This window comes from Danio rerio, chromosome 4, assembly GCF_052040795.2.
Source record: "Danio rerio strain M-AB ecotype USA chromosome 4, GRCz13ab, whole genome shotgun sequence".
Lineage (NCBI taxonomy): Eukaryota > Metazoa > Chordata > Actinopteri > Cypriniformes > Danionidae > Danio > Danio rerio.
Window position 1 is genome coordinate 70899157 of NC_141024.2, and position 15844 is coordinate 70915000.

Genomic DNA, 15844 nt, shown 5'->3' on the forward strand with positions numbered 1-15844 from the left:
TTTGGAGTAAGTTTTTTTTTTCTTTTTGTCTGCTGTTAAAATTGTGACCGAGTTATTTTTAAGTCAACAGGAGGCATAATTGTGAGCGGGACTTTTATTTTGGTATTTTCATATGACATGATAAGTCCGCGCCGCGTTTCTGTTGTTATTCTGACTCGGCTGGAGAAAGGTTTGTGATTCAAGCATTTAAGCGGGTTTTAGCTATGAAAATCCTATAACCATGGCGCTCTTATAGCAAAAGTGTAGTGTCCACAGTCTTAAACGTTTTAAGACCATTTATAAGACCGCAATTGACGTAGTGCAACTTAGCAAAACCACAGTTAACTTGCGGTTGCTTTGTTTTGACTACAATATTGTGTTTTTATTATTTGTTGTAGAACCATGGTTAATTTTAGTAAGGGATAATAATTGAGGTAAAGTTGGTTTTATTTTCGCACATTCGTTCAGTGGTCCCAATATTGTTTACCACGATGCTTTGAATATTTGTATTGAATTCACATGCAAGCATGACTTGAAAACAACATTAGCACTATTTAATTGACTGTGAATGTTGTACTTTGATAGTCATTTGCTGCTAATATGATTTTACTACTTATATTTTGCAAATAATACTTTTCTACAGTTATATTATTAAGGAGAAAGTCAAAATGTGCAAATGTAAACTCTAAACAGGGAAATCATACTATCAGCAAATAACTATCAAAGTACAACATTGTTAACAGTCAAATAAATAGTGCTAATGTTAAGTCATGCTTGCATGCGATTTCAGACCCAATATTTAAAGTACCATGGTAAATAATTTGGGGAACTTTACCTCAATCTTTATCAAACTCTTATTGATTTTACCTTGTGAATCACAGCGTCTCTTTCTCTACAACGTGAATCAGTTTATTCTGATTATTAATTCAGTCACTGTATAAACAATAAACTAAAACAGAGATCTTTGAAACTCAGTTGTTAAACATAATTTACATGTTAGTATGTATGATGAAATGAATTTACAGTTTTTGTCTAATCAGGAGATCAACTCCCTCATTAATGCCCAATACTGAAGTAGAGAGATTACATTAAATTAAATTAGCATTTATTCTTCTTTCTGTTATTTAGTTTATCCAAAAATGAAATTTAACCAAGCCTGTTTCTTTCTTATGCTGAAAAAAAAAACAAATCCTGACAAGCTGGACAGTTTATGGTTCCCAATGACTTCTAAGTAAAAAGAAAAAACTTTTTAGGTTAAGGGAGACTGTCAGCTTTTAAGTTATTATAAATGTATTTGTTTGTTTATGTTTATATGCATTTATATTTTTGGTCAAGCTAGCTCTTCATTTACTAGTTAATCATTCTCATTTTTAACAGGAAAAATGTCTCCAAAATCCAAAAGCTCCTGCTGAAGTGACTGATCTTCATGTGAAACACTGTTATAAAGATGGCGCTTGTTAAAGAGGAGTGTGATGACGTGAAGATTGAAGAAGTAATAATTAAACAGGAAGATCTGGAGGAGCAAACAGGTTGGTTTTTATTCTCAAAACATGTAATCTGTTGCGTAAAAGACACATTATTTTCATCTACAGTGCATATATATCTTTATATACAGCAGTTCTGTCTGGTTCTCGAATCTTGATTGGTTGATAGCCGTGATATATTTAAGTAATATGAGCATCCGTACAGCCTCTTTACCCTTTGTGTATTACTCCGCCCACATACAGCCAGCAACAAGCGGACACTACAGTTTGACAAATATTACTGCTGTTACACAACAAAATATACTTTTGAGGCTGTTTTAGTCGAGAATGTAGTTGTTTAGATTGCAACTATGCAGTTTATTTGCAAGAATAGTGCCTATTTTAAAATATTTACAATTTCTGAGGGCTGGTCGACGGCCATAGTTTAGACCAGGGGTCTCAAACTTGCAGCCCGCGGGCCATTTGCGGCCCTCAGTGCAATATTTTGTGGCCCGCGCCGACCACTGTACACTTACAGAATCAGCGGAGCGGGGAGAGAGAGCGCTCCCTGCTCCGCTGATTCTATCCGTACACAGCGGTCACTGGCATTCCCCGCCCGCCGTGTAAACAAAGGGGCGGGGATGCCGGTGACGTCACCACGCACCCCGCCCCTTTGTTAGACGCTGTGACGGGCGGGAAGGAGGGAACTCGCGCCGGCCAGAACCAAGGTAAGCTGTTCCCGCCCCTGCCTGCCACTTAGCTACCTATCTGCAGCCTGCCACCTACCTAGCTACAGCCTGCATCTTATATATATTATAGGTAGATACAGACTGGTACAGACTGATGTGACTGGAGTGGGGTGGGGGTGTTTTATTTATACATATATACGCCTTTTTTAGGTGAGGGCAGGCACGTGCACACATAGGGCTCAACCTGTGCAGTGCACATGCCCTATTTAGTCTTGGATAGAAAGTGCCCTTCCAAAATGATCAAAAGTGCCCCCGTGACGCGGCACACCTTCGGTCCCGCCCTTCAGTAGGCGCGCGACAACACGGCTGATCAGTACGCGCGCGACAACACAGCTGATCAGTACGCGCGCGACAACACAGCTGATCAGTACGCGCGCGACAACACAGCTGATCAGTACGCGCGCGACAACACAGCTGATCAGTACGCGCGCGACAACACAGCTGATCAGTAGGCGCGCGCGACAACACAGCTGATCAGTAGGCGCGCGCGACAACACAGCTGATCAGTAGGCGCGCGCGACAACACAGCTGATCAGTAGGCGCGCGCGACAACACAGCTGATCAGTAGGCGCGCGATAACACCGCTCTTCAGTACGCGCGCATCCACTCTGCAGTGGGTGAGGGAATGGAAGTTTTGAGTGAGTTCCCCCAAGCCATACTGAGGGTCTCAACTGCTTCCGCTCTAAAGCCAAATGTGGTTCAGATTTGTGAGAAGAAGCGCTGTCAAGTCTCTGGCAGCAAGGAGTAGGCAAAAGATGCCATGTTCAGAAGAACTGTTCATAATCTTCACTCAATGTTCTATTAATGTTCAGGATACTTCATGTTTAGAAGAAATCATTAAAACTGTTAATAATGACATTTGAGGACTTTTTTTTTGTGAAATCCCTTATGCGGCCCAGCCTCACCCAGACTTTGCCTCCTGTGGCCCCCAGGTAAATTGAGTTTGAGACCCCTGGTTTAGACCAATGACGGTTGACGCTTTCTATCCACAAGATGGCGACAGAACTGCATAATAAGCCCTTGCGCTTAGAAGCTGATAACAGTCTGATTTCTAACTACAGCAGATCAAATCAATATTAAACTGGTAAGCACACCTGCCAACACTTTTATTTTACTTGGGAGTATCCCGTATTTCAGAGCAGTCTCCCGCAACCGTCCCGTTTCTATCTCTTCCTAAAAAAACTACCGTAATTTCACCCACCTTCCTCTTTGCTATAGGCTGTGAACACCCCCAGGTTGCAAACTTTGGTACAGTACCCGAACAAAGCGGCCGCCCAAAACTCGCTGCATCCTATTCCAGTTCTCAACAGTGTAATTCACCCCCGATCACCCCCTCCTACCTGGTCTCCCGGGTTTTCAGAGACATGTTGGCAGGTTAGATGATCGCTCACTTTTGTATGTTGTAGTGCTGCATTTATACCGATTTGCTCACATATCAGGAATGCGTGTTGTGTTGGCAGATTGAAAAAAGGAAAGTCCGCATGTGTTTAGCGGCTTTCCTTATCGAAAACACAACAGCAGTCCAGTAGTGATTGTGTTGCTTTTTTCGGGTTTAGCTATTGTGAAATTCCGATTGCAATAGAGAAATACTGTAGCCTGTAACGCTGTAAGAAGATATCTCTGTAGACAAATGGCATTTCATGTTATTGTTCAGCCTTATAATCTTAAAGTGAACAAAATCAGCTGCTTTGTCATCACTTTAGATGGAGAATCATTCAAACGCTAGCTCTAAAGTGACGTTGGTGAATTAGTAACGGCTTCTGCTGTTCTGACGTCAGCTGCACATGTGAATGAATGGCGGAAGAAAGTAGCTCCTAATAAAAAAAAAACGGTTTTTAGACTCTCCGTGTTTGATTTTCTTATTTATTTACATGATTGTGCCGTTGAACTGTTGTATAAACGCAATATCACACTCGTAGCAGTGCGATATGGCTGTATATCAGCACGGGCTACACGCACGCCTCCCACCCATGCTAATATACAGCCATATCGCACTGCTACGAGTGTGATATTGCTCATTATATATATATACTCACTGAAGCTAAGCAGGGCTGAGCCTGGTCAGTACCTGGATGGGAGACCACTAGGGAACACTAGGTTGCTGTTGGAAGTGGTGTTAGTGAGGCCAGCATGGGGCGCTCAACCTGAGGTCTGTGTGAGTCCTAATGCCCCAGTAAAAAAGTGAAGGTGACACTACACTGTCAGTGGGCGCCGTCTTTCGGATGAGACGTTAAACCGAGGTCCTGACTCTCTGTGGTCATTAAAAATCCCATGGCACTTCTCGTGAAAGAGCAGGGGTGTAACCCTGGTGTCCTGGCCAAAGTCCCTCTATCGGCCCTTACGAACATGCCCTCCCAATCATCCCCTCTCCACCGAACTGGCTCTATCCCTGTCCCTCCACTCCACCTGTAGCTGGTGTGTGGTGAGCGCACTGGCGCCGTTGTCCTGTGGCAGCCGTCGCATCATCCAAGTGGATGCTGCACACTGGTGGTGGTGTGAAGAGACCCCCCCCTCATGATTGTGAAGCGCTTTGGGTGTATGGCCATACACAATAAATGCGCTATATAAATACACATTACATTTACATTACATATATATATATATATATATATATATATATATTTTTTTTTTTTTTTTTTTTAATGAAACAAAGATTATATATAATTATAAGTAAATAACAGTAATATTGTTGTTATACAAATATTTTTCTTAATAAACAACAAATTAATTGTATTAGTTATCAGCAGCTGGGGTGCCGGAAAAAAAACGCAAAATAATGGCTGTTATTATTTACCGTAAAATAACAGATAGTAAATTACATAAATTTTCCGGAAATTTAAGTAAATTTCTGTAATTTACTATCTGTTATTTTATGGTAAATGTCAGTAATTTATTGGCCTTTATTTACGTTTTTTTTTTTCCGGCACCCCAGCTGAAGATTTTTTATAGCATATAGTTTTTAAGATTATATATTATAAGATTGTAGATCTGTTGTGTGTTGTGTTAGACCCGCCTCACGGCAAAAAGTTTATTTTTTTTTAAAGTCTTACCTCTCTGACTTATCATCCTTTCTTTTTGCTTCATACAAAAAAATCAATCAGGAGCCATGCATAGTATAAGTAATGTCATACTATTTAAACTTTGTGTGCGGGTATGGTTTTTTCTGTGCTTATGCTCAGTTTGCTTTTTGATTTAACTACATTGCTTTCACCAGCGTTGGTTCGGTTGCACATAGAGAATAACGTCTTTATTCAGGGATTACCACTCTCAATTAACGGTATGAATTTTTTACGGTATGATAATCGTCTAAAACAATACCACGGTTTGACGGTTTCGCGGTATACGGTATTAAATAGTAATTCTCATTGCAAAGACCCTGAAAAGAATAAGAACATGTTTTCTGACTGAACAAAGGTTTTATTTCAACAAACTTTTGAAAGAACCATTTTAATAGAACTATAGAAGTCTTTTATAAAAATAAACTGAAAAATCTCCCATTTTCTTAAATTAAATTAGAAGGAATAAACAAGCAGGGTCTTTTAAGATTAGACTAAAATGTCTTAAACTTAAAACTTAAAACTGTCCTTCCTTATAAGCAGGATAAATGGGAGACCAAAAGTGCAATACCAAGTTTATGGCTGTAAACATGTATTTAAAGCGTTGTTATTTTTCAGTCTAGGTTGTGATGAAGAAATGTAAGCATGTTGAGATTTTCAGGACTTAAACTTGACCGCTGAGGTGAGAGAATGTGTCCACTTGTACTGAACATCCTCTCTGAAGGCACACTTGTGGCAGGGATACAAAGACACTTTCAGGCAAACATTTATTTAGGCCTGAACTACAAAACCAAATGTAAAACAATTTTAGCATCAGTTTGCTTAAGTTGCACACTAGTGTTGTAGGAGAGGGGCAATAGAATATTTACGGGATTTGTAGTCCATAGCGAAGTGTATTGTGGGTAGTGTAGTTCGACACGCATGCTGGATTATGTGAGCTCGCTGTGTTCTGTGCAGCTGAGCAGAGCAAGAAAGTTTTAATCGGCTTTGTTTTATGTTCACTCGAGTTATTCCTACCGGGAGCTGTTTGCACTGTGAATCTGAAAACACGAAAATAAGTAAAAGAATGGCATGCATTGATTACTTTTGTCCGTCTCATCATCTGCACGAGCATGAATTAACAAGCTGTTATTCTGCCGCTGGACATTACTGAAGCGGAGAAAGTAACACTGGTTTAATCATGTATAAATATCATTATAACTATATTATATAAATATTATTATAACTAGGTCTACAGCAACTTGATAATCAAAAAACAAATGACATGATATCACAGGCGATTGTCTTCTGACTGTAGACACTTCTCATATAAGTTAGCTTGAGAAGCAGTGTGAAACAGGCGTTATACTGTACACGCACTGCGTCATGGAAAATATACACTTATCTTACCTTTATCTGCACGGAGGGATGGTGTTCGCGAATGTGAGCGAACATGTTTGATGTATTGCCTCCTTCTGCGGCTACTCTGCGCCCACATTTTTTACAAATCGGATAGCCGTCCTCTAAAACAATCCCTCATTCATGATTTTTGTATCCGAAGTACTCCCATGCTACAGATTTTAACTTTTTTTTTCGGCGGGGGATGGAGGTCAGACGAAAAAGCCTCCGGCTCTGCCATTATCTCTGCTGCATGTGCACGGGAGTGTAGGTGCGCAAGTTCAGAGCGTGACCCGCCAAGCGGAAAAAAACGTTGCGCAAGTGATTTTTTAAATCTTATGTTAAAACCGTTGATATGCAATTGTTCATGGTATGATAATCGTGCACGTTCAAATCGTGGTAGACCGTCATACCGGTATATTGTTACAACGCTACTCTCAATAAATACACTTGCATATAAAGTAAATAGTATCTCAAAGCATTTACTAAGGCACCGTCAATTTTTTACTGGGGTATAGCAACGCCCCTGGTGGTAGGCTTGCATTCCATAGGCTTCGATGGTACTTTCATCATAAAGTACATTCACGAGTCTATCAAAAATGGCCAAACAGTAGGAAAAGAGAAACACTAGCTATGTTTCCATCCAAAAATGATGATTAACTTTATGCGCAAAAACTGGATTATCACATAAAAGATATGCAAATAAAGCAGCCTTCCATTCAATAAGTCAAAGCGAACAAAATCGACACTTCCTGATAATCTGGTGCCAAACATCAACAGTAAAAACGGAATATACCAAGGTAGGAGAAGCTGCGTGAATCTTTTTTTTTATTTAATAAATGACTTGCGCCTCAGAAGACAATCCTGACACGCAGTGGCGTTTAAAGGTGTGAGATGCGGAACAAAGACGCTCTTGACAGCTCTGGATGTCATTAATAATATAATAACACTAATACTAAAATGGTTAAGGCATTTTACAATGACGCAAACGACATTTCAGATCCATTTACACGCACTTTTATCATCACATGATCTCTTGACATGACTTTTTAATGCGCATAAACTGGGCACCTGCGATCAATATACTTCACCTGCAGAGGTTTTTCAGTAATATATAAGCCTCATGTCCATGTCAGAGCCACAATTCACCAATGTTTTCATCGGTCTTTTGGAGATTTAGTCATTGGTGATGAAGCTATACCAGGTTAATGTCTGCTTTTATATTGGGTGTCGGATTAATATTTGGTTTTAGGGAAAAATCTATTTGTTCACTTCTGCTATTTATACTTTGATTTGCATTTCTATTTCTTCCACTGAACTGCAAATTAGAAAAGAAACTGTGTAAAGAGCTCACAAACATACTGACAGTAATAGGTACTGTACATTGTTATGGGTCAATGGCGTTATAACAGTAGCTAAAGAGGGCGGGGCTTAGCTAAGGGACAATTAGAATAAACAAATCTCTACAATGTTACTGGTCGTCACTCTGGCCAATATAACTGACCCAGTCCTTATTTCTAGAAAAAAAATATATTGTGGCCCTTACAGAAAAACCTTCAAGAAGCAAAACTCTCCTCACATCGTTGTTCGTTTCGATTTCTCGAAGCGTTTGGGATGTTTGTTGTTTTTGTATTAACTTCTAACTTCTTTTGTCTTTTTTTACTTTAGACCTGAAGCCGTTTGTGTGCGATCAATGTGGAAAGAGTTTCCCACACAAAGAAACCTTTAATACTCATGTGAGTCTTCACTGTGGAGAGAGGCGTAACCCCAGTCGGTGTGGGAAAACTTCTGAAACGAAGAAATCTACTGGCACTGAAGCTTTCAAGTGTTGTCAGTGTGAAAAGAGTTTTAAACTCAAAAGCACCTTTAAAAAGCACGTACAAATTCACTTTAAAGATGGCTGCTTTACATGCCAGCTGTGCGGAAAGAGATGCAACGAATGGGGATTGTTTGAGCAGCACGTGAGAGTTCACACCGGAGAAAAACCTTTCAGCTGCCAACAGTGCGGGATGAGTTTCAATCTGAAAGCGCACCTCCAAAGCCACACCCGAGTTCACACTGGAGAGAAACCGTTCACGTGCCAACAATGTGGGAAAAGTTTTTCTCAAATCCATAACCTTAAGGCCCACATAAGAGTTCACACCAGAGAAAAACCGTTTCCCTGTCACGAGTGCGGAAAGGGGTTTTCTCACTCGCAGAACCTTAAAGTCCACATGAGAACTCACACAGGAGAGAAGCGGTTTACCTGCCAGGAGTGCGGGAAGAGTTTCAGTCAACTAGGGAGCGTTCGAGTCCACATGAGCATTCACACCGGAGAAAAGCCTTTCAGCTGCCAAGAGTGCGGAGCCAGCTTCAGAACACAACCGAACCTCAATGTCCACATGAGAGTTCACACTGAAGCCAACAAGTTCACCTGCCAAGAGTGTGGAGCGAGTTTCAGTCAAAAAGGAGGCCTGACGATCCACATGAAAATTCACACCGGAGAAAAGTCCAAAAATAAGAAAGATAAATAATCTTGTTTTTCCTTTTCTTACCCCATTGGCAGATTATTTTGCGTGTTTTATAGCAAAACTCGCTTCATTTTAGGCAATTATTTCTGAAAACAAGACGATATGTTTTGCTTCACTCTGATGGTAAAGCATTAAATTCACTTTAAACTCTTTTATTTATTACTCCTCTCCAAATATTCACACTTGTGCATTTGCTACCAAAGTAGAACTACATTACCCACAATCTCCTGCACTGATTACACACTCGCCTGTTCCCCATTATCTGGACTATTAAAGCCACACTCGAGCTGACGCTCATTGCGAAGTCAAGTATTTCCTGGCTGACATTACTGAGGGTTTCCTACTTTGTGTTTTACTCTGAACTGCTCTCTCATTCAACAGTTGAATCAAATGCGTCAAAGCTTCGAAACCCCACTCTATAGTAACAGTTACGCAACATGTGGTATTAAACCCCATGTTGTAGAGAAGGGGTTTCAACTGATTTAGTGGACTAGTGAGAGTTCAGACTAGCATGCAGAGATAATGGGTTCGAACCCAGTGTGATGCAGCTATAGATGTTGGGTTTTAAATGCTCAGTTCTTCTAACGCGTTTCGTTTTAACATTGGTCTGACATCTGAACGAACACTTTGCGAATAAATAGGTCTTGTTTTGGTCATAAAACAGGGTTGTTGCTAGATCAGATACAGTCGTGGCTGGAAGTTAATGAAAATTGTGTCAAATTATGCTATATTGATGCCGTGTTCGCAGCTGTATCTCATCTAGACTTCACCATAAGAGTAACATTATTAAAACACATAAAATCATAATTTCGGAGTGTTTTTACAAGTCGGGATTCAAACCCAAAAGCCATTTGTAGCACAGTTAAGCCTGGTTTATACTTCTGCGTCAAGTGACAGGCGTAACCCATGGTGCATGCAACGCTCATGGCTGTGCATTTATACTTCCGCGCTGTCTCTGTTGGTCTGCATTAACACTTCCGAAACGCTAGTTGGCAGTGAGGTGTAAATGTTCCTCTGTGTCGAGTTTCTTCGCTGCTGGTTTGCTTTTCCTGAACATTTCCGGGATGTACAAGTGGCTCAAACTCGCTCATTTTGAGGCAGGAACCGGCGGACGTGCAACAACTTTAACTATGAGGTAAACACAAAACAAAACTTTCCATCCGGAGCTCCTTCACGGTACTCCACACTTGTAAACAGTCGCTACATTGGGTTCGCGCCATTCACGCGGCTCTCGGTCCCGCCCAGACTCGTCAGCGCTACCAAGCCGACCAATCACAGAGCTTGCGCTACGCGTTGCTGCGACGTGTAGTTACATTTTTTGAGAGGTGCACATCAGTGACGGCCACGGCGAAGGGCTATGCGCCAGCGCCGTAGCATACGCCGGCGTTTGACGCAGAAGTATAAATCAGCCTTTACTCTGTGCACACGCGTGGTCCACTAGGCTATATAAGACTAACAGGGCCGGATTAAGAGCACATTGGGCCCTGGGGCTATAGAAAATCCAAGGCCCCCCTTCAAATTTTTTTAACCCCACAAAAGTATACATATATAAATTGTTGTTATTATTAATAATATTATTCTAATTAATATTATCTAATTTACAACTTTAGCTGACCATAAATCCCTATAATGATATGATATCTTTAATATCCATGCTTCTAATATCTAATAGCTTATTGTGGTCTTCTGAGTTACAGTGTTTCTTTAATTTAATTTATTTATTTATTTATGTATTTATTGCATCAGATATATTGTCTGATGAAAGTCAGGTCCAATATTTCATTGCTCCATATTATTACTGTCGTTTTCATAAAAGGGGCAAAGTAAACATTCATAGAAAGTTTGCCTTTTAACTGGTTCAGTAAGACTTGCTGTAATGCTGCGTTCACTCCAGACGCGGAACGCGCGTCAAGCGCAAGTGATTTACATGTTAAGTCAATGCAAACGCGGGAATAGACATCCTGCGGCGCGATACGCACGAATGGGGCGGAGAGAATGACGCGAATGGCGTGGTGCGAATAGCGCGAGGCGAATTAAGCGTTTTGCGCGTCTGACGCGTTTAATGAGCGTTTCATGCGAATCTCTCGAATTCGAAAATCTGAACTTCAGTGGACATTCGTGCCGCATTAACCAATCAGAAGCTTGCTCTTGTGGGGGCGTGATTGTGACGTAGAACCAGTTGATGGTGTCCTGGGGGAAATCCTCCAGGCGACACAGACAACAAGACATCAAACTGGGCTTGGCTCAGTCAGAAGCACCGTTGAAAGCCTCCGTGATCCAGGTTCAGTTTCTGGAGGAGTTTATGAGCTCACAGAGCTGGATGCACCTCTGAAACGCTGTTTTTCAGCCTTCATAAAGTACATAAACACTGTTATTTTCTTCATAAAATCCATGTTAGCCTTTAACGAAGCTACAGTCACCAGGAAGACAAAAGCCCTGCCCATCACGTGAATCCGCGTCTGTTCTGAAGTAAATTTGACGCGCGAATAGCGCGATTTATCCGCACGTTCCGTGTCTGGTGTGAACACAGCATAAATCATAACCGAGTGTATACTTGAGATCGATACTTTGCAACGATAGATATTTTGATAACTGCTCGTGTAGGCTATTTGATTCATTCGCACATAATCTCGGTTATATTGTGTGATAAAAGGATTGTGCGGGTGCGCGCAATTCCATTCAGCACAATTCCCAGCGTCTGTTACTACATGTACAAGTGTATCAATGATGAAGACGGTTTGAATTTTGTTTTTTGCTCTACGACGAGCACGGTTAGCCTACCTGACTGGTCGGTTCTCGCGGTAGTGCCAAAATAAGGGACTGTCCTGGGAAAATTGGGACATCTGATCACCCTTACGAGTGACTAAAACAGGGCTATTCAATATTCTGATTGGACTACAGTCACTTTGAGCCCCAGTTTAGCACCGGCGTCACTCTTTTTGAACAGTAGCGACCCGAAAGGAATACTTCACATTACCGATAAGAGAAAGCATAACGCAAAGAGGCGTTTCCCGCGTCATAGCGCAAATTAATTCTTTATCCAATCAAGAGCCCACTTCTTCCATGGGCCTTGGGGCTTCAGCCCTACCTAGCCTTTACGTTAATCCGGCCCTGAAGACTAATTATGCCCCTATCAGTCAAATGCAGATGATATATGTTTTTGTCATGTATGCAAATGTTCATTAAAAATGTATTCAGAAACGTAAACACTAAAAGGACTCCGCTGTGGATGCTGCCTTGAGCGTCTATAGCAGGTCATACCTGCGCACTACAGTGGTTGACACCACATTAATGTGAAAACAGACTTCATTTAACCCAGTGTTTCTCAACCACGTTCCTGGAGGACCACCAGCTCGGCACATTTCCCATGTCTCCTTACCCACACACACCTGATTCAGATCATCAGCTCATTAGCAGAGACTGAAAGACCTGTAATGGGTGTGACCGACTAAAGAGACCTCCAAAACATGCAGTGCTGGTGGTCCTCCAGGAACGTGGTTGAGAAACACTGATTTAACCCAAAGGAAGTCCTATTTACACTTTCTGTACCATAGAGAGTGCTATTCATCAAACAAAAGCAGCTTCCTGTTGTGAATTGGCTCTTCAGTGTTTGAACTCTCAGTAATGATTAAATCACACTGAACTGAGCTAAACAGAACTGAACTGAACTTAAACACTAAAACCTGAACCACACTGTTCTAGTTACTATGACCATTTATGTGAAGCTGCTTTGACACAATCTACATTGTAAAAGCGCTATACAAATAAAGCTGAATTGAATATTCGGAACCACTTGAGTGTAAATAAATGAGTAAATGTTAATTATTGGATGAGCTATTCCATTAGTTTTAACTAGTGCTATTACAGATACTGAAAAATCACCCTGTTTTTAGTCATGGTTTGTGGGTTCTGTTACAGTGTAACTGGCTTGGCCATTTGAAATGGCACCAGAAAATATGTGTGTATGAATCTATTCGTTTGGAAATGTGTGTCGTTCATATACGTGATTCAGATTATTGTTTTAGGAAAGAAAAAGATATGAAGCACTTCAGGTGTGAACTCTGAATAAAAGGAGACAAACTTAGTATTGAACTCTACACCAAATTATATGTTTGACTTTTAATGAACAAGTGGATGTAAATATAAAATAGGATTGGATATAGATATTAAGTGTGGATATACAGATAAAATGAATTGGTTTTCAGTCGGCACTGTACTTTTTGGGCTCATGTCACAGTCTCTTCATTTATTTTCCTTAGGTTAAGGCTCTCATTTATCAGCAGTCGCCAATGCGGAATGAACCGCCAACTAGTTTGGCACGTTTTACAAAGCAGATGCATCCAAACACGCTAACTCCACACAGAAATGGCAACTAGCACAGCTGGGACTCGAACCAGCGACCTTCTTGCAGTGAGATGACAGTATTAACCACTGAGCCACAGTCCCCACAATCTCTTTAATGTTTATATATAGTTATAAATAGTTAGAAATTTACCTAAATGTTTACTTATTCTTCACTTGTTCCACACCGGTTTGTTTCTTTTGTGCACAAAGGCAGAAATCCTGAAGATACGAATGGCTGTTCTTACCCCCTGCTGAAAAATCCAGCTCAAACCAGCCTAGGCTGGTTGGCTGGTTTTAGCTGGTCGACCAGGCTGGTTTTAGAGGGGTTTTGGCCATTTCCAGGCTGGTTTCCAGCTATTTCCAGCCTGGTCTTAGCTGGTCAGGCTGGAAAATGACCAGCCAAATCCAGCTAAAACCAGCTTGACCAGCCTGGTTTAAGCTGGATATAGCTGGTTTTGGCTGGACTTCCAGCTTGGCTAGGCTGGTCAAGCTGGTTTTAGCTGGTCATCTCCCAGCCTGACCAGCTAAGACCAAGCTGGAAATGGCTGGAAACCAGCCTGGAAGTGGCCAAAACCCCTCTAAAACCAGCCTGGTCGACCAGCTAAAACCAGCCAACCAGCCTAAGCTGGTTTAGGCTGGATTTTTCAGCAGGGCCAACATTCTTCAGAATATCTTCTTTTGCTTAGCGTTGTTAATAAATGCTCCAGCATATTGTAGCCCAAACTATAGTGATCACTGATAAACTGTAATAAATACTGAGGTACACTTAAATTTACTACAGTAAACTGGTGTACTGTAGTATAAAGCTGAAGAAAACTACAGTTGGCCTACTAGGTCACTTTGTTTATATTGCTGTAGGCTACCAAAGCAACTATAAAATTACCACAACAGATTAATAGTATTGACTTTAACTGTACTATAGTATTTTTACCATGTGCATCCCTGCATGTGTGGGTAAGTAAACATTGCTATCTGGATATTTGCATGTTACAAACATGTGATTAGATAGATAGACAGACAGACAGAGCTGTTGATAACTGATTTTAGACCTCATACCAGTGGTGTATTAATACCTGCAGTGCCGGTGTCCTGGAGAGTTTAGCTCCAACCTTAATCGAACACACCTGAACCAGCTAATCAAGCTAGATATACTGGAAAGTTCCTCCAGGTGCGTTGAAGCAAGTTGGAGCTAAACACTCCAGGGCCGAGTTTGGACTGGCTTCCTACGGTGAACGGGACTTTTATTATGGCTTTAATATGATGCCGCAAGTCTGCGCCGTGTTTCTGCATCTGTTGCGGCTTTTACAGTCTGGCTTTGACTCGGCTGGAGAAAGGTTTGTTTCAAGCATAAACTGATTCACATCTTTTACTTATTTTAACCATGGCTTTAGTAAACGTGTAGTGTTTATAGCGTTTGTCTTATTGACTGCCAATTGTAAGCTCGCATATAACGTTGTACTACAAATACCAAGGTTAAATAGTGAGGTAAAGTTGGTTGTATATTCGCATATTCGTTCATTTCACTGTCTGTATATTGTTTACCACGCTAATTTGAATATTCAGAGTTAGCATGCAAGTATAACACTGTCTAGTTGACTGTAAACATGGTTGTACTTTGTCATTGGCTGCTAATATGATTTCCCAAATTAGAATTTGCAAGAAATACTTTTCTAAAATTATATTATTAAGCAGAATGTCTGAATATCCGAATATAAAACCAACTTTACCTAAAATATGGTTGCGTTGATTTAACTTATAAATTCAGTCACTGTAGTGAAAAAAAAAACCCTGAGACAATTGAATCAATTTCATTAACATCATTTACTTGACGTTATGCCAAATAATTATGCATGATTTTCATAATTTAATGAATTAGTTGTTTTTGTCTAAAAAGGAGATATAAGTCTATTAACGGTCAGACTCCTTCATTGGTGCTCAGAGATGGCAAAAGTACACACATCCTTTACTCGAGTAGAAGTACAGATATTGGTATTTAAAACGACTCTGGTAAAAGTACTGACTACACTTTTGTACTCAAGTAAGAATAAAGAAGTACCGCCTGAAATATGTACTTAAGAAGTATTCATGTTTTAGTTTCATGGTGGTAACCACACCGCACATCATGTATACATTTATACAAAATAACTTGTATTTTTATATATTGTTTGCATTTTCAGCTGCAAACTAACCAACCAACATCGCTCTACAATATTGTCCAACAACACTGCTCAAAACTGTGTGTCATCACCTGCACACAAAACTTAACTTGTTTTTGTCTGAAACATTCTGCCTATATATTCATAACTAATAAATGTCTTAAATTTGACTCTTCATTTTGTCCAAAACATATTTCAGGCTTTTTCTTT

At 40.5% G+C, this 15844-nt stretch overlaps 2 protein-coding genes across 2 annotated transcripts in view; both read left to right on the forward strand.

Annotated features, from left to right (window-relative positions):
* Positions 1-141: 141 nt before the first annotated feature.
* Positions 142-12923, forward strand: si:cabz01069015.1. The gene is made up of 3 exons (XM_088650700.1): positions 142-169; positions 1357-1508; positions 8293-12923. The coding sequence occupies exons 2-3, from the start codon at positions 1427-1429 to the stop codon at positions 9135-9137; spliced, it is 927 nt and encodes a 308-aa protein (XP_088506826.1). The 5' UTR covers positions 142-169; positions 1357-1426; the 3' UTR covers positions 9138-12923.
* Positions 12924-14782: 1859 nt separating this feature from the next.
* Positions 14783-15844, forward strand: part of si:cabz01069013.3 — a 6896-nt gene continuing 5834 nt past the window's right edge. The window contains exon 1 of the mRNA NM_001327921.3: positions 14783-14812. The gene's annotated coding sequence lies outside the window, so the exon portion shown is untranslated. The remainder of the gene's footprint in view (positions 14813-15844) is intronic.